General features: G+C 33.5%; 1 protein-coding gene across 1 annotated transcript in view; it reads left to right on the top strand.

The window, feature by feature from the left end:
• LOC116490743 (sodium channel protein type 2 subunit alpha-like) overlaps positions 1-18,194 on the top strand; it is a 62,109-nt gene extending 43,915 nt beyond the window's left edge. Inside the window, exons 19-28 of the mRNA XM_032190209.1 lie at positions 609-729; positions 1,326-1,480; positions 2,528-2,701; positions 7,561-7,683; positions 9,755-10,036; positions 11,955-12,008; positions 13,508-13,645; positions 14,695-14,799; positions 15,826-16,096; positions 16,848-18,194. Of these exons, the coding sequence (XP_032046100.1) occupies positions 609-729; positions 1,326-1,480; positions 2,528-2,701; positions 7,561-7,683; positions 9,755-10,036; positions 11,955-12,008; positions 13,508-13,645; positions 14,695-14,799; positions 15,826-16,096; positions 16,848-18,049 (2,625 nt within the window). The 3' untranslated portion in view covers positions 18,050-18,194. The remainder of the gene's footprint in view (positions 1-608; positions 730-1,325; positions 1,481-2,527; positions 2,702-7,560; positions 7,684-9,754; positions 10,037-11,954; positions 12,009-13,507; positions 13,646-14,694; positions 14,800-15,825; positions 16,097-16,847) is intronic.
• The last annotated feature ends 1,958 nt before the right edge of the window (positions 18,195-20,152 follow it).

Below are 20,152 nucleotides of genomic sequence, written 5' to 3' on the forward strand. Positions count from 1 at the left end.
AATTCAGGATGGAAGGAACCTCACGAGGTGTCTCAGTATTCACAGGAGATTGGAATGCAAATAAGAGATTTCAGAGCTGGTAATCTGTGCTTTCTGAAAAAAAAAAAAAAAAAAAAAAAAAAAAGTAGTGCAGAAATTTACTATTAAATGCCATTACATTTACAGCTCTTTCATCTAGATATGGTGTATGTTTGTGAAAACATCATCTGCAGTGGACATGCCATGTATGTGGAACTTTCCATTTGTTCATTTGCCTGAGAAAACTGAGGCACATTTGCAGTGTAATCTAGTAAAGGAAATAAAATAACTTGAGAGTGTGGTATATGCAAGGTCTCCAGTTGTATTATCCAGTTGTATTACCACTGAGCTTTCAATTTAAAAGTCTTATGCATCAATCAGGTTAGTAGCTAAATCACTTCTGATTGTTCCCTATGAGAAGATAAGCTGGGAAACAGAACTATTCAATGTTCACCTCCTTACTATACATATTTATCAACATAAACTTAATGTTTTTCAAAACTAATTGACTGGCAGGATTTGATTCAGTATAATTTTTACAGAATATGTATCTAATGAGAAAAAATTGTTTTGTGGAACTTTACTTGCAGAAACTAAATGCATCCAGTTCATCTGAAGGCAGCACAGTTGATATTGCCCCTCCCGGAGAGGGTGAGCAAGCAGAAATTGAACCTGAAGAAGCTCTTGAACCAGAAGCCTGTTTTACAGAAGGTTGTAGAATAACTGTTGACTTAAGAGATGTATTAGCAAAACTGCATAATTATCAGGCATATTTAAGTTCTTGATACATTCAAATCTGTTGTATCTTCATAATTTCTATGATCAAAAGGAAATACTCTAAGCCTAGAGTGCTGGAAATCAGATGACAAAACAAGGTTTTCCTAGGCTTTGATTACCTTAGTCTGCCTGGCCACTGCTTACATCTTGTAATTAAGGAACTTCATTAACTTTTCTGTTCATTAAATTTTCATTTTTAAAATGCATTTCTATTACTTGAAAGAGCCCTTAAATTTTGGAACAACTTATTTCCGTGAGACCATCAACAAACAGAACAGACACCACCAGTCAAAAACATCAATATATTTTGGATAGAGTTTATACATAATTATGTCTAGTATGTCTTGTTTCATTGCAAATTCCTTATTATTTAACCTCAGATAATCAACATCCTATAAAGGAGAATTTCAGTATTACATGTATAAATTATTATAAAACTCATTGTCACTATTAATAATGTTGATACCATAGTAATTATTGACTTTGAAATAATTTGCATTTAGATTCTAATATTTCTTAATCTCATTCAGGTTGTGTGCAGAAGTTTCCATGTTGCCAAGTAAGTATAGAGGATGGCAAAGGAAAAATCTGGTGGAATCTTAGAAAAACCTGCTACAGCATAGTTGAGCACAATTGGTTTGAGACTTTCATTGTCTTCATGATTCTCCTCAGCAGCGGAGCACTGGTAAGTAGAAATGCTTCAGATGCTGAAATACTTAGATATTTCCTGAGGAGCAACAGCAAAATTTAAATTTGCATCAGAAAGGCCTGTTTTGGTTGGAGTTGTATAAAACTATCCGTGTTTCACGATTTCATTATTTATTTACTTAAAATTGACCCAAATTATGTAAGTTTTATATGCATTTAAGTGATACTTTTGGTTTACCCCTGTAAACCTGCTGCAATTTTATTTAAGCCAACAACTTCAACAGTTTGCCAGTTTTCAACATGTTTGTCAAGAAATTTGAGTACAAAGGACCCTTGTTAACTGTGAATATAAAGCTAGATGTATGCTTTCTAATCCTTAATTCCTTTGGGGCTCAACCACTTTTTGGATTATGCTTACAAAAGACCATAGAAAAAAATGAAGCATTTCAGTATAATTGAAAAAGATTGAAGCAAAACTCTGTTGCTGTTTTGGAGGCAGAAGATTGGGAAGAGTGTGACAGCAAATCAAACCAAACAACTATTTTCCAAAAAGATTTACATTGCCTACCTTTCCAACTTTACTTAAGATGAACGTTTGCTACACTATCAAAATACATAGTATAAATTCTAGCAAACAAATTACTCTTTAATTTGAATTTTAAACAAAAATTTTACTGATGGAAGATAGAAATGCAAACTCTTGAACTGTTTTCAAAATGGAATATACATCTCTGGATCAGATTTTGTATAACAGAGGTGTTTTTTTGTATGTGAAAGTTTTGTAATGCCACAGTGAAAAACAAACAAAACAAAACAAAAACAGAAGCAAAGAAACAAACAACAAAAAAACCCACCACCTGCTTTGAGTTTATTTCCTACTTAGTAGTAAAATAGAATATATTTAATCAATATGCCTTACTGGAGGCTGAATACACAAAGTTGCTTCACTTTGTAACATGGCTAAAGATGAGAAATAGGTAAAATATGAGGATGCAGAAGAACAAGGGGAAAGATTAGCTCTGACATACTTATTTTTTCATTTATATTCTGTGAAGTATTAGTAATATATATTTTTTTTTCACAGGCTTTTGAAGATATATATATTGAACAGCGTAAAACTATCAAGACCATGCTGGAATATGCTGACAAAGTTTTCACATATATTTTCATTTTGGAAATGCTTTTAAAATGGGTAGCATATGGTTTTCAAATATATTTTACTAATGCCTGGTGCTGGCTGGACTTCCTGATTGTTGATGTAAGTACATAGTCCTTAATACTTTAAAACTCTGTATTGTAAAGTTTATGTTGTAAACCTCATTACTACTAAGTAATCTTCTTACAAACATGCAAAAGTAATTCCCATTGTATAGTTACAGTGCATGAGTAATAGCCTGCAGTTATCTGCATGTGTTGTTTAAAGTACATTTATGAACCAGAAGGAAAAGGGTGGCTGGCCATCAGCTTGTTAATTCTTCATGGTTAATAATTTCATACTCTTGGTGTATCAAACTTGAGATTTTATGGAAAAACAAAGAACCAAAAACTATTTTTGGAACTTCCATGCTATTTTTAATGTCAGTCTTGTCATACTCCTTAGCAAATGAAACACTACTTTGTGTAAGTTCCTTCTACAAGCATTGCAACTGCAGTGATGCATTTAGACCAGATTTTACCTGAGTTCTCAGAACTATATCCACTCAAACTATCTGGTTATCATTTTTAGTAAAATAAAAGACAGTTCCTATTTGGTCAAATTAAATTACTTTTAATTGGCTAACAATCTGCAATAGTTAAATCAACTGTGATTTGGCAGGGCTTATGACAGAAGACAATACAAGGTTTTTTGGCTGCCTTCCCAGTTCTGATGTACTTCTGTGCAAAAGCCTTGCTTATGTTGTCAGAATGGATCAAAGTTGGTTTTACTCCCAGAATATTTTGGTCTCTTGCCTTCACACTTTATCTGACCCAGTTCACCGGCTATACATATCCTCAGTGTGGAACTGAGAGATGTAATCTTAGGGCAACTGTCCATTTCTGGACATGTACGTGGTCTATGCCCAAATGTGCTTTCTGCCCAAGCTACCATATTTCTTGAGAAGTTTGTATAAAATCTCATTCCACAGTTATTATTTGTGGATACATAATTGAAATGTGTCGGATTTGTGATTTTCAGTGGTTTAAAAAAAAAAAAAAAAAAAAAAAAGCTAACAAGCTATATTGACCCATAACTCAAAATGGAAGAACTCTTTTTTATGTTTATAAACCTGCTCATGTTAGTTTTGTTATACTGTTAATCTCTAGCTCTGTCCTAAAAATATACACTAGTATTAAGCAGTATAAAGGGTTTTCTAAAGAGGGTCTTAACGTAGAATACAGATGCTCCTTTCCAGGATTATGTTAAGAATGGAATTCATTTTAGATAAACCACAACTCGTGTTCTAATTATTCTTTTTGTAAAGTAAACCTAAACTGATTATTCTAAGCCATACTCCGTGGTTTCTTAATAAGAGTTTAGCTGCTGTTATCTGAACAGGCTCTCAGAATTATAAACATCATCATCATCATAGAATAAAGCATCTTATATTGCCAACTTTTTTCTCATAATTTTTAATTTTATAAACAAAAGCATGACCAAATGAGATCAGAACCTTCTACTTTTGAATAATTATACTCAGTGTTCCAGAAAGTGGTAAAAAATGTCTTACTGTGCCTAAGTCTAATTCAGCAATCCTTGTAGCATGATCAGACAACATTCAAAAGAAATATATGAATTCATTTTATCTGCCTTAGAAGAGAATCTCTCCATACTGTTTTATTGGAAAGATTAAACAGGTGTGATTCAGCAGATTTTCCAAGAAAGAACACTAGCAAGCCCTTCTTCATTACAAATCACTAAAGTTAATCAAATTGTTTAATTCCATCTTCTAAAATTATTCAAGAGTAAACACTGATAGTCCTTCGGGGTTTTGACCTTTAATATCTTGCATACCTGACTCTCTCAATGTGAGAAATAGCCATAGCTACTTTCAGTCATTGTGACCAAATTAGATTTTACATGAAGATTTACATGAAGAAAAGGCAATTTTCAGCTCTGTCAGTTAACAGCAATGGCAGGTAACTGTGGGTACATCTGTCTACCTCATTTTAAGACCTTATGCCATCTTTCCACCCCACTCTTCTGCTGGGTGCAACAATGTCTGCAGCAAGGAGTAGAAGGGAAAATAACTGTGCCTTATCCACCCAAAATTAGAATCTGGTAAATTAGTTCAAACACATTCATCAGTGGTTTAAGCTAAGATACTCAACTTTGCATACAGGCAGATGAGAAGCAGGGACATCTCTTTATCTGGGGACATCAGCTGGCAGAGGCGGTAATACCTTAAACCAGTTCAGCCAGACACTGTAGAGCAGTCATCATACTCTGCCTTGAGTTTTATTCTCACCCCTTTGTCCAGAAGCCATCTATCATTTCTTTATTATGTCCAGTTTTTGATCTACAGTATGTACATGACCGTGTAATGACCGTATGTTCTCTTTACCACATACCAAGCTAGGAGATAGTATACCTGGGCAGGAGATGGGGCATTTGGGAATACCTGGTGAGTTTGCTAGTTATTAAATTTAGGTCATTTTCTGCTAAAATATATAATCTTTTGTGATCTTAGGTGGATATTGTTTTATGCTATATATTTTCAAACTTTATTACGTAATCCCATAGTTTGTTATAACACTTTATTTTTAAAGTATATATCATTCATAAATCATATCTAAATGAAATGGAAATAAGTAATATTTAAAACAAATCATGTATTTGACAACTACTGTGGGACAGTAATGTATCTGGAAGTGGATGAAATCTCTGATCTTCCAGTATCTCAACACTGAAATTTCTCATGCATGCTGAAATTCCAATGCATTCAATTTTGGAACAATCAGAAGTAAAAAAAAACAAAAACAAAAACAACAACAACAAAAAAAAACACACACGCACACCCCAACTGGGCTTGTTGTATATGACATTCAAAGTCAATCATATTTTTCTATTTTCAATCATACTTTTCTATTTTCTATAGTTCTTCAGCTCAGAAATATGGGTAAAAGTATTTCTGCCCTATTTGTTAAAACAGTTCAACTCATTGAATTAAACTGTGCTCTCAACCTTTTTAATATTTTTTAAGAATGACTAATTAAGCCACAACATTTTAAAAAAGAATCAGAGTCACATTAAACTAATATACTAAACGCTGTAAAAACAGAGTAAGAGGAAACTGCTACCCTGATGACCTCATAATAAGAACAAATAAGAAGGGGAACAGGCTCATGTGTTGGGAAAACAGATGCAAAGAGAGATTTCACTTTGTCTTAATTAGATAGTCTAGTATGTCTTTATGTGTATTCTAACATGGTAAACTATGACAATATTGAATAATTCAGTAATTAATTGATTTCTGGAATTACTAATTCCAGAATTCAAAGGGATTTTCATGAAATGCATGAAACCTAATACTCTTATTCAGGAAGTAAAGGAACAAAATCAGCTTGCAACTATACACATAAACAAAATAAACTTTGAATATTTTTCAGTAACATACCATAAACTAAGAATTATTCACGAAGTATATACAGAAAAAGTGATATTAGCAGAGAATCATAACATAAAAATATACAAAAAGCTATATTTGGTCCAATGTCCTGCCTCAGAGAATGTCAAAAATACCTGTCTGGAAAATCAAAACTATAGTAACTTTTTTCTTTTTTTTTTTTTCCAAATCTGGTGGTTTATTTTTATTCCTAATTAAGTGTAATTAAACATAATATAAACTACATGAAAGGATAAGCAGATAAGCAGTGTTAGAAGTGAGGAGGGCCATACACCACAGAGAGTCTGGAATTAAATCACTTAAATTAGTGACCTCAGCCAGTAACATAGAATTCATATGTATTAATATTTCATGACAAGTTATCCAGTTGAAAGGTACAGAGTTATGAATTAACTAAAATACTATTTTGCATGAGATAAATTTACATAGTAATATAGTAACAAAATAGTTGTTTTCCATCTGTTCTCCCACTGTCTGCTGAGACATGATCTTGTAACTCCTGTATTTGTGATTCATCTAATTATTTTTTATTAGACAAGTAATGTAGGAAACTACTTTTTCAAATAGTGGGCAAAATCTTACTGCCATACCACCAATTTCTGCACAGCCATTGATTTGAACAACATCTACGCTGAGGTACAGAAATGAATATTAGGAGGATGTTTTTAAGGACTGAAATATGCCTATGTTCATGTATATGTATGTGTTTTCTGTGCATTTGGTGGCAAAACTGAAATAAAATATGAGTAAGGTAGGATATTTACCCATTTGTGTCTCCAAAACTGCCAAAAGTAAGTGAATGATTTTTTTTTTCACATTAACACCAGTTAAAAATCAGTTCTATTTGAGAAACACAGATTAATTTCTCCTTCATTACTGTTGTAATGCTAGCACCTGTTAATATCTACCACACATTTTATAATATCTTTCTATACTTAGAAGAGGAAAAATTTTTGGAGAGAGTTGGCAGGCAAGTGACGATGTAACACCTCTGTCCATATATATTTCATAGGTACCCTGGCTATTGGTTCTGTAATCTACTTTTGATTTAGAAGTATTATTTATAACAAAAGCTAATTAACCACTATATTGTTTAGCATGTTATTAGTGATTATAGATATTAATTATGTTAGTAGTGAATAAACTATCTTACCATATTCAGAACTGTAAATTGCTTGGAAAGTTGAATCTTAATGAAAGTTAATGAAAATATGACTCTTTTGTCTCCAGGCATTTGTGAAAACTTTATCCTCCACCAAGAGCGTGCTTCCATCTGACTATTAAGCCCCATTCAGCCATAATAGATATTTAATGGCATATATTCCTTTTTCAAGTGTGCCTTCATATGACTTTCCAGCAAGTATGAAAATCATGGGATCAGGCCTCTAATGTCACTATGTTAGAACATTCCTCCATTTATCACTGTTGATCTTTCTGTAGATTCAATCTGTATGCTTTTTAAATAAACTGCAGTGTCTTTTCTTATTGATTTTTATTATTATTATTTTTACAGGTTTCATTGGTTAGTTTAATAGCCAATGCTTTGGGCTATTCTGAACTTGGTGCCATTAAATCGCTTCGGACATTAAGAGCTTTAAGACCTTTAAGAGCCTTGTCACGATTTGAAGGAATGAGGGTGAGATAAAAGAAAGTAGCCTGATTTAATCTATGTATACAAAAATCAGTGTAGAATTATGAGACTACAAAGAGCTACAAAAGAACTCCAGAGTGGGAACTCATGCAAAAATGTGTGGGAAAATGCCTTTCAACATGTCCTTAAACATACAACATCCATGCAGTTTACTTTTGGGTATTAGACCTTAAGCTTATCAAATTTGCCTGCTCAAATAAATAGTTGGTATACCAGCCCTGTGGCTGTTAATATTTTTACTTGTTCGTGGATCTATATAGAAAAGGAAAAGAACAGAGATGTTGTGTTGTGTTTTTTTTTTTTTTTCTTTCGTTTAGATGAGAACTTTATTTAAAGAATTTCTGTAAGTTCCATTCTCTGTTAGTTTATCAGCAGTTTGGGATGGAACAGGATTAGGCAGAAAAAGAAAAGAAAAAAAAAAAAAAAGAAGATAACAACTGTGGGAAAAAGACACTAAAGACACTAAAGATAAAACTAAAGCCTCCCTGTGGTTCCCTATCTATCTGTCTGGGAAAAAGATCCCACAACACAAGCTGTATCATTAAAGAAAGGTTCTCTGAACAAATACCTGAAATAATGATGGGCCTGGAAATGTAGAACAGAAGAGATGAGAAATCATTTTCGCAGCCAGTGGCCTTTACTTCATACAAATACATCTGATGCCATTTTACCTCTCCTCCTACACAGCTGAACGTTTCCTGTTGAGGAAATTATTATTTTCATATTCTGCCAGTCTGACCAAAACCAAAACAAACAAACAAAACAAAACAAAACAAAACAAAACAAAACAAAACAAACTATTACCAGCTGTCTGCTGACTATGCTATTTCCTGGAAAAATAGATGCTCAAATAATTAACAAGTTATGTTATGTCACTTAGAAATCTCCTTTTTTATCTTTCACCTCAAAATATCCAGATGTTGTAAATATATCCACAAATATATCCAGATGTTACAGTTTAGTCATAGGTCTTAAGTCTCCAAAAAAATTGTGTAGTTTCTGTCTGAGTAGAGGCTGCTGATATTCCAGGGTACTGTGTCCTGTGACACATCACCATCGCCATTAAGTTTTGCATAATTTGCATTGCAAACAGCATGTAAGTCCCTATCTCATAAATGAGCTCTATTGATTTTAGAACATTCTCAGTCAAGTTATAGATTTGAAAAATTCTACTATTTTCAAAACCATGCAAAAATATTCACTACACAAAAATCAACTGCTGTCTCACAAATAAATATGTTTTTTTTCTTTGTTTTGTTTTTGCCTGTGTATCCTTTTAGTTCAATAACAATAAGTAATTAAATAAAATTTTTGTCAGTGGATTTCATCTGTTTTTTTACAGTCACTTATTCATATAGACTAGTTCAATTGTATTAAATGAAGCAATTAAAAATAATATAAAATAATAAAAAACAAACAAACAAACAAACAACAACAACAACAACAAAACTAATGGATATGTTTAAAAGCAAGTACTGGGAGCCAGGCAGTTTAAAAACAACATTTGAAGCAGATGCTGTTATTAAAAAAAAAAAAAAAAAAAAAAAAAAAACACAAATCAAATGTGCTTATTTTTGTTACATTGTAAGCAGATGCTAAAATACATCGGTTCCAATATATACGTAAAGGTTCTGAGAATAAAATCATTTGTAATGATAGTTTCACATACAGATATTTTTATTTAGTCTTCCATATCATCATTCTTTTATCTTATTCTGTTTTATTTCCTATTTATAGATTTTGATTTGTATTGTTGGAGTTTAACATTTATTTCTTTCTTTTTCTCTAGAGCACACAAATTCTAAGAACCCATCTTGCTACTAACAGGTTTTCTTTTGTTTTCGCTTTTTTTTCAGACTTTTGCATTGTCTGGTTTCCATATAACTCTCATTTCTTGCCTTTGGTAATTTCATTAGTGATTTTTATTGAACCTCAAATAATGTTTCCCCTTAAATTTTACATTGTTAACTGTCCATTCCATATTAATGCTGTTTTAACATTTTAAAGTATTTTTTTCTTTTCATAAACTGACTATTTTGTTTAATTTTTATGCTAGGTGGTTGTAAATGCACTTGTAGGAGCAATTCCATCTATCATGAATGTATTGCTGGTTTGTCTTATATTCTGGCTCATCTTCAGCATCATGGGAGTAAATCTGTTTGCTGGCAAATTCTATCACTGTGTCAATACCACAACTGGTGAGATGTTTGATGTCAGTGATGTCAACAATTATACTCAGTGTGAGGAACTCATAAAAAACAATCAAAGTGCCCGATGGAAAAATGTGAAAGTAAACTTTGATAATGTAGGAGCTGGATATCTTGCTCTGCTTCAAGTAGTAAGTAAACTTATATTTTTTCTTTTTGCTCTCTTAAAAAAAAAAACTAGGACAACTGAGCTACTTAAGTCTGTTAAGTAGTAGAATAATTTCTATATAGCAGTGATGTACAGTTTACACAAAAGAAGCCTGAAAAGCCTCTAGTACATTTTTTAGCCATAATTTTTGCCTGAATAGTAGTAAGCTTTCCAGGTTAGAGAATATGATCTCATTATGATGATAAAAATGTCTATATAAGTGAAAAAAAGTACAAGAATCTTTTTAGTGCTGCACAATATAAATATCAGAAATGCATTTCATTTCTTGTCATGATGGAAAAGAGTTGGAGATCCCTCTAATTACTGAAGATTTCTCCCCTCCTCTATGAGCTCAGTTATCTTGCAAGACAGGAGGGCAAACAGCAATTGGAAAGGCAGACATTCTAACTGACTGTCTGGTCTGATGTGAGCAACTCCTGCCAATGCCTCCCACATAATCTGTTCCTGGATATCATTACTAATCCACAGCGACATCCTTCACATTCAGAAATCCATTAATCTTGGCAATTTTTGGCACTGAAAAATCATTTTTCATCAACAGCCAGGTCAAGATAGAGTGGATTTTTCTTCATGTCTGTACTATTCTAAGGAACCAGTTTGTATTTGGATGGTAAAAGGAACAATATAACAAAACAGCAGGTCTCCAGTACAGGTGTTTGTTTAAGAGGGGATTGATTTTCCAGACCTGGAAGTGGGTTTAGGGAAAGAAGTCATAAATAATGCAAGATCTGAGACCGGGGCACCCAACATTTCATGTAGCAAGGAGACAATTCCTTCTCTAGTGTAAGTCTTGTGTACGGTGTTCGAATGTGGGTAGTCACTGGTGGACAGTTCCTTACTATTAGACCTGATTATTTCATAACACTTTCTCTTGATGCTTGCAGACATTAAGATGCATCACAGATGCTATTATATTGCATATCATACTCATTCTATTAATTATTGTTACTTATATAAAATCTATAAATTTTATTTCCCCTTCAAGTCCTTTTCCTATGCGCTGTGTTAGAGAAATATTTTTGTTCTAGGTACTGAGTGTACCTTTCATTTATGCCAGAAGCTCCTTAGCTTGGAATGGAGCTTCCGATAGCTGGTATCTGACCCAAAACACAAGCAAGCAAGTAAGCAAATAATAATGCTTAAATGATTGAGCTCTGCTGAATCACTTGTCTATGATGTGACATACAGCTTCAATTTATGAAGAGATGTTAGAAGAGATGTTAGAATTAGATGTCAAATCTTTTTTACTCATTATTCTACCTAGACAAAGTCTCTACAGGAACTCAGCCCAAGGTTTTACAAAAGTTAACCACAGCTGTTTCACAGTTCACATTTAGTCTTCTGTAAATCTTACATCTCAAGAACCAATGTATATTTTTATTATGAACAGAGTGTATTCCTTTTAGTTGTGTAGGATTAAAACATTTCTAAAAATTCTATGGCAGTTTGGCCACAGCCAAAACATTCAGATGCATGTATCTGTCTGGAAGCTGTATTGTCAATTCCATCCATTCATTGTGTAAACTCGATAAAATGGTTGTCACCACAAGTGATTGCAGTAGATTGTACTTAAACACCTCCAACATCTCCAAGTCTACCACTGCTCATCTGCAAAGTAAGCACCTGCAGCTCCAAATATGCTGTGCTCTTGCTGAGACATTCAGAGACCAAATGTAATATTTTTGAAATACCCAACAATAAATTATAAAAAAAATCAGTTTTATTTTGAAAAATATCTTATTATTCCTGTTATTAAATGTGGTTTATAAATTTTTGGATATAATTTTATTAAAGACAAAGGTCCAAATGTGGTGCTCTAGTCATTTTTCACATTCTGAATTTTTTATAGGGTAGATAAACCAACTGTACTTTATTTCTAGGCTACTTTCAAAGGATGGATGGACATTATGTATGCTGCTGTTGATTCAAGAGATGTAAGTGTAAGACTTTCAAAGATCATCTGTTGGTTATATTCTGATATATTTAATATAATTTAGAATATAAATAACTACATTATAACAATAAGAATGTAGTACTTTAAGGCTAGAAATGAACTTTTTTGTAACTTAATGCATCTTAGAAATAGTGGTGGAAAAAAATAATCCCACTTCCTTCTTTCTAGTGAAATAATGTAACTAAAATCATTTAAATGGACTTTTATTTTTAAGATGTTAATGAAAAATAGAGAAAATGGCTTTTTAACGACTTCCTTTGATAATCATGATTATATAATGTAAGACTACATAATGTAATTATACTGTATTAAATATATTAATCTAGTTTTAAAATTTGTAGCCATGCATTTCATTGTTTATTTAGGTTGAGCACTTATATTATCCAGCTATTTAAGTCAAATTAGATTTTAATGTTGAAGATCATCTGTTAAATTTTCTAGAATTTAGAATATTATTTTGGCTAGAAAACTTCTAAACTGTGTTTACCTAGTACAAGAAAGTGCAACACAGACGCCTAAGCTAGTTCTATACAACTTTGGTTATAGTTATATTAGTGATAATCAGTCATCACACAGTGATATTCATCTGTCAGAATATTATATCCTGTTTCATTAACTTCAGCATTTCTATGCAAGCATCGTGCAGTTGAGATGCAGACATTGATTGAAATGTAGAAGCTAGAATAATTAAGACAGTAACAAAATACTCCTTAAAAATGTGCCTCAGTTTTAAGAGATTTCACAAAACATTTAGTCACTAGAAGTTTATAGAAAGCATCTGTTCTTAGCTGGATGTAAGAACACTTGTCTAAGACTGAAAGAGTTCCAGGGAGATTTGGGTGACAGTAAAATGGTTGATTCTGTTGCATGAAAATATACTGAACATAATATAAAATATTTAATTTTTAAATGTTGAAATTTTAAGTACTAGTGACTACTCTCAGTCTCATATTCTTCTAGGAACTTTGTATATATATACATGCATAAACACATATCTTTGTGTACATTTACTTTAAAGCTCCATATGAATAATCATTGTATCAGCTTCCAGTTCTCCATATATACAAAAGAATATATTGGGTCTTTTTAATAAATGAGTGCAGTTTGTAGAATTTCCAGCTGAAATAACATATACTTATTTATAATTAAATTCATTTCCTTCCTTCCTTCCTTCCTTCCTTCCTTCCTTCCTTCCTTCCTTCCTTCCTTCCTTCCTTCCTTCCTTCCTTCCTTCCTTCCTTCCTTCCTTTCTTCCTTCCTTCCTCCCTTCCTTCCTTCCTTCCTTCCTTCCTTCCTTCCTTCCTTCCTTCCTTCCTTCCTTCCTTCCTTCCTTCCTTCCTTCCTTCCTTCCTTCCTTTCTCTCTCTCTCTCTCTCTCTCTCTGCCTCTCTCTCTTACTTTTTTTCTTATTACATCTAGTATCCTCTTCATTAATATTTTGAACCCTTGATTAATATTATCCCCTTATAATATTTTGTAGGTAGAAGATCAACCTAAGTATGAGGACAACTTGTACATGTATCTTTATTTTGTCATCTTTATCATATTTGGATCATTCTTTACCTTGAATCTTTTCATTGGTGTCATTATAGACAACTTCAACCAACAAAAAAAGAAGATAAGTATTTAAAATGTTTCCATACTGCTATAAAATATTAATTGTAATTAATTAATATCTTATTCATATAAGGCCAAGAAAAATCAAAAGTTATTTCAGGTCTTTGAATAAAAACTTTTTTTTAACATAATCCTTGTTAAATATGTGGACGTGATTTTGACCTTTTCATTACAGCATTTTGACATGCAAAGAGGGACAAATCATGAGTCTGTTCACAAGTTCACAAGTTTGTTCACAAGTCTGTTCAGTTGTGAAGTAAAGAATTCTTTTTGTGTGTGAAAATATTCTTCAGTTTCTTAAAAGAGCCATGAACACATCTGGGGCCACAGCAATATTTTCTATCAAGAATAGTAGGCTTTGGGCTTCGATAACCACTTTAGCAGACAGTGACTTTGACACTGTTTCTATATGACTTAGTTCAGATTCATTAATAGGCACAAGTTACATTATACTGGAATTCAGTCAGTTGTTCATCAGCATTTGCATCTGCAAACAAAGGTTAATTTGAACTAGTCAAGGTTCCAGCAATTGTTTTTTGTTTGTTAATTAAAAAATTTTTATAGCATGATTTCAGTTACTTTTCTGAAGTTTACATCAACAAAGATTTCTGCTATCATTAAAGCCATCATATTTGACCCATACAATCTATCCCTTGACACAACATAAGCCTCAAATTTACCCCAGTTTTAGACCTGTCTATCTGTAACTCAAAGTCAATCTAAAGTTTAGGACATGTAAGACACCTGTGCACTAAAATCCTAATCAGCAACCTATTTAACAGCATTGGTACAGTAAGAACCGTTTTAGCCATGTCAGCAAAAATGAACATGAATGACTGGAAAAACTTGGCTATCAGTCTAACAAGGTAGCAGGAAAGGTTTCTTGTATGTGGTAGTAATGCTCATTATATGAACCATTAATGACTAAAAAAAAATAACTTGGTAGACAAATAAAATAGAAATGTAATATTAAATTACAGAGGAACATACTGTAGTTAAATGCTGAATGTGTGAACATGACAGTAATTAGTTTTGGTATTATATCTTTACTTTGGAGGTCAGGATATATTTATGACAGAAGAACAGAAGAAATATTACAATGCAATGAAAAAACTGGGATCCAAAAAACCACAGAAACCTATACCAAGGCCAGTGGTAAGAGTGATTTGACAATGAGGTTATATGCCTGGAAATAATTATTTTTTGTTATTGTTTTCTTATAAAGTAGAATTTCTCTCTCTCTCTCTCTTTTTTTTTTTTTTTTTAATTGAATGGATAGATCTTTCATATTTCATTAAAAAACATACACTGAAATATGAAGTTTATAGAAAGGTTATTGTGATAAATTTCACAGTACAATGCCTGAGTCCTAGAAAAGTTTCCTTAATTGGATAATTAAGCAGGTTGTGTTTCCCATGGATAAACCCTTTTCTGTTTTTCTTCTCCAAGAGGCTTTGTAGGAAATGGGGATGTACTGGCATCTGCTGAAGACAGAAGGGGGCAGTGGTCATCTAACGTGAAGAGAAAGATACAGATAATCTCACAGAATAAAAGACTGACCTGGAGAGTCCAGGATAAAATAGAATAAGTTTGTCTCTAAGATGAGAAATCACTGTTATTTCCTGAAATTCTACAGTGTTTGGAAAGGAATATTTGTTGCACCTTGCTCACCAGGTAGTGAACTCTCTAAGGAGAGGCATATACCATGAACAATTAGCTAAGTAGTAAAGGAAAACAGGGATATTGCTGTCATGGAGTGTTTGAGACATGCAACTTCAGCTGTCCAACAATCTTACCTAGAACAATGAGTTTAAGGAAGAAGCAGACACCTTGAGGGGTCAATACTCCAAAGCCACCTAAGAATGAGAAAATGAGTTTCTGTTTGGTTGGTATTCTGGCCTGGTATCAAGTTACACAACTTTTTATACCAATAATATCACTTTTGCTATAATGCTATTGCTATTATTGTTTCAGTGTTTCTCTTCCCATTCCTTCAGTCAACAGTGGTACACTTCCTGATTTGCTCTAACAGGTTGAGACAAAAAGCAGAACAGGCTAAGTGGAAATGAACAGATCTTGCTCTGCACCCCTAAAACCTTGCATGGACTTGCTCTCCCATTTGGCACTTTTAAAAGCAAATATTTTCAGAGTATAAGAAGTATTCTGTTTTTGTTTTTGCAGAACAAATTCCAAGGCATGGTCTTTGATTTTGTAACCAAACAAGTATTTGACATCAGCATCATGATACTTATCTGCCTTAACATGGTCACAATGATGGTGGAAACAGATGACCAGAGCAAAGAAATGGAAACAATTTTATCCCGGATTAACCTCGTGTTCATTGTCCTTTTCACTGGAGAATTTGTGCTGAAATTGATTTCACTTCGCCATTACTACTTCACTATAGGCTGGAATATTTTTGATTTCGTGGTTGTAATTCTCTCCATAGTAGGTAAGAGCAACCCCCTTTCAAGAAAAAACTAGTGGAAGGAAAAGGGAACACCTTTTTCAAGAATGTGAATTTTTCTGTTTTTCATACAACTTGATTCGGATCTTCATAGTTTATAGGATGAAATACATTAAATTTTTCATATAAGATTTTTATTGCTCCCATTAGGTTCACTTGCCATCTTCAAAATCAAGGGTCATAAAGGATCTATTTAGCACATTAAATTAACACGTGCAAATGTACACAGAAATTTCTGGTGGTATACACTAACCACAGATTTGCTTTCATTAGTAGAACTGAAGAGTCTGTGAAGGTGGAGGGATTTTTACTTGCTTTTTCTAACTAAGGTCTCAGTGAACATTCAGATTTCTGTCAGCTAAAAACTGACTCTCCAATGTGCAAATTAGTCATGACAAAACTAGTCATAAAGACTTTATGATATGATGTACCTGAGAGAGCTTTGACTGAATACAGTGCATACCCCCAGGTTAAAAAAAAAAAAAAAAAAAAAAAAAAGAGCATAAATTAAGCCAATATATTCTTCCATGAAAGAAAGGAGTAGGTTCATCTTCAGAACTGATTATACCTAAGACAGAAAATTCACTTTCCAGGCTTTTTAGGCAAAACTGAAACTTAGACAGACACTAACATCCCCCTTGCCACAAGTAGATTCCTTCCTTTTACTTAATTGCCTTTGTCTCCTGGATAGGACAAACATGCTTTAAAGTAGCTTTTTTTTTTTTTTTTCCTCTAGGTATGTTCTTAGCTGAGATGATTGAGAAATATTTTGTGTCCCCCACTTTGTTCCGAGTCATCCGACTTGCCAGAATAGGTCGAATCCTGCGTCTCATTAAAGGTGCTAAGGGAATCCGCACTCTGCTCTTTGCTTTGATGATGTCTCTTCCTGCTTTGTTCAACATTGGCCTGCTGCTGTTCCTGGTCATGTTTATCTATGCGATATTTGGCATGTCCAACTTTGCCTATGTTAAGAGGGAAGTTGGGATTGATGACATGTTCAACTTTGAAACATTTGGCAACAGCATGATCTGCCTATTTCAAATCACCACATCTGCTGGCTGGGATGGTTTGTTAGCCCCAATTCTGAACAGTGGGGAGCCGGACTGTGACCCTCACAAAGATCATCCGGGGAGCTCTGTTAAAGGAGACTGCGGCAACCCTTCCGTTGGGATTTTCTTCTTTGTCAGCTACATCATCATATCCTTTCTGGTAGTGGTGAACATGTACATTGCTGTGATTCTGGAGAACTTCAGTGTTGCTACTGAGGAAAGTGCTGAGCCTCTGAGTGAGGATGACTTTGAGATGTTCTATGAAGTCTGGGAGAAGTTTGATCCAGATGCAACACAATTCATAGAATACAGTAAACTATCAGATTTTGCAGCTTCATTAGATCCTCCTCTTCTCATAGCAAAACCAAACAAAGTCCAGCTTATTGCAATGGATCTGCCCATGGTAAGCGGTGACAGAATTCACTGCCTTGACATCTTGTTTGCTTTCACAAAGCGTGTCCTGGGGGAAAGTGGGGAGATGGATGCCCTCAGAATCCAGATGGAAGATCGTTTTATGGCAGCCAATCCTTCTAAAGTCTCCTATGAACCAATCACAACAACATTAAAGCGGAAGCAGGAGGAGGTATCTGCTCTCATTATTCAGCGTGCTTACAGACGTCACCTTTTAAGGCAAAATGTTAAAAAGGTGTCTAGTATATATAACAGAAATAAAAACAAAGAAGGAGATGGACCAGTTATAAAAGAGATAATTATTGATAAACTAAATGGGAACTCCACTCCAGAAAAAACAGATGAGAGCTCCTCTACAACTTCCCCACCGTCCTATGACAGTGTAACAAAGCCAGAGAAAGAAAAATATGAAAAAGACAAAGCAGAAAAGGACTACAAAGGTAAAGACGTCAGGGAAAATAAAAAAATAAAAATGTAAAAATTCTGCTTGTGGGACAACTTGTTTACAGTCTGAGAATGAAGCGTCAACTGGACTCCTGCTGGAGGTTTATGCCAAACTGACAGTTTTTACATATATGCGTGTGTGTGCGTGTGCGCGCGTGTGTGTATATCTACATTAAATATATATATATATACTTAAGGTCAGTGCCTATAACAAAACAGTAAACCTTCATCATCAAACTGTGACTCTGCAAATCAGGGTAACAAACTTGACAAGAGGTTACTGTTTTCACTACAGCTGACACTGCTAAGAATGAGAGACAAAGTTGCTCCACGGAGAACGGGGAGCTTGAAATGCGTGCAAAGCTATACATTTTTGTGTTTCATGTACTGCAAAACATGTAGAACAGTACTTCTATTCACTGTTTGTAATTCAACTGCTACATTTGTCATATTTTTACAGAACTGGTATTAGTGTATCATTTTTTTAATTCACAGGTTGTTTACTATTATATGTGACTATTTTTGTAAATGGGTTTTATGTTGGGGAAAGAGATATGAGGACCAGGTGTTCTATTCTCAGATTCTCTATAATGTACAGACAGAAGTGATTTGCATAGGCATGTTGCACTCATCAATCATGCCCAAATAAAAATATGACATTGAACAAAGCTAAAGATTTTAATAACTTCCATGTTTCAGGGTTGCTTTTTTAATTTGAGGCATTCTTACTACTCATATGTCTGCATCCAGATTATGTGTATCCACATTAATGTGCCTGGAAAGTCTCCTCTAAATTACAGGAATTTGCAATGACTTAGTTTTATGCAAATCATAAAGCATGAACAAGTTCTTGTGTTAAAATACTCACAGCTTAAAAAATATACTGTTTAGTTTCTGCACTAGAAAAAAAAGCTTCAGCAAAATATACCTGGAAGTTCTTTTATTTTCTTTCAACAGTTCACGTCTTTTTCCTGGATTATTCTTTAGTTACTGTGTTCTCTCATTAAGGCCAACATCCAATGAATTAATAAAATACACTTTGCTATGTAAATATTAATGGCATACTGCCATGCACATTTGACCATAGAATTAAATGGTTTTGCCACATTGAATTGCATCAGATATGTACAGCAGTGTGGGTAATTTGCAAGAGCTCAACAGGACATTTTATATTCTGTGTCATTATAGATAGTTTGGAGAGTACCACTGATGCATGTCAATGCTTTTGCTGCTGTATCTTGCTCCTTCCGCTGTCCACTGTCTCCACTACAGGAAGCCATGTATCAGTGGTAAAGTGAATCAAGTTGTCCAACCAGACCTCATTCTTTCAAATCATTAAGCAATAGTTTGCAGCTATTAATGAGCCTCTTTAGTTTTGCATTTTCAATTTGAAGTGGCTACTATATGGTGGAGAATCAGACTGTAAAGGCCCAATTGCAAACTGTTTAACCTGTTGAAAATGTGGTTAGTATATATAAATATTGTAAAGATATACCATTTGGCAACAGTTTTGTATATAAGAAGAGTGTCTTCAAGTTTAGATCGCTGTTTCTTATATTTCTTTCCTCATTCACTTGGCTTACTTTCTAACCACATTAATTTCAAACTGAAATCATCACACTATAAGAAAAGAAGTATTTGTAGACTATATTGTTTTAATATATTTGCATATATTTCAATGTGAAGTAAATTGTGTAAATCTGGAACCAAGCTTATTGTTTCCAAATAGTTATATCTGGTAACTGGACATAGCAAGGAAAGAATTAGGGAAATGTGTGAATTTCTAGCACTGTTTGCATCAGAAGTTCCAAGATAGTCTCATTGTTCATGAAATCCTTGCTATTTTGCAGTGTCTGTTTACATAGACAATTATTCTTTTTGAATCATGCTGCACTAGACTTGTACAAATAGGACCCACAGTATTTCCCAAGAACAAAATGGCACATTTGTATAATCAAGGACATCAGGACACTGTGTTTCATACACAAGCTAACATTAAATGTAGGATCTTTCTTTTACTAATGCTTTTGACTTGTAATGTGTTGGTGAAATGCATGCAGGAAATTGATATTACCATAAACAACATAAACAATATTACAAATGAGCCAAAAAAATAAAGATTTCATTTTTTATTGTA

The sequence above is a fragment of the Aythya fuligula genome, chromosome 6, assembly GCF_009819795.1.
Source record: "Aythya fuligula isolate bAytFul2 chromosome 6, bAytFul2.pri, whole genome shotgun sequence".
NCBI lineage: Eukaryota > Metazoa > Chordata > Aves > Anseriformes > Anatidae > Aythya > Aythya fuligula.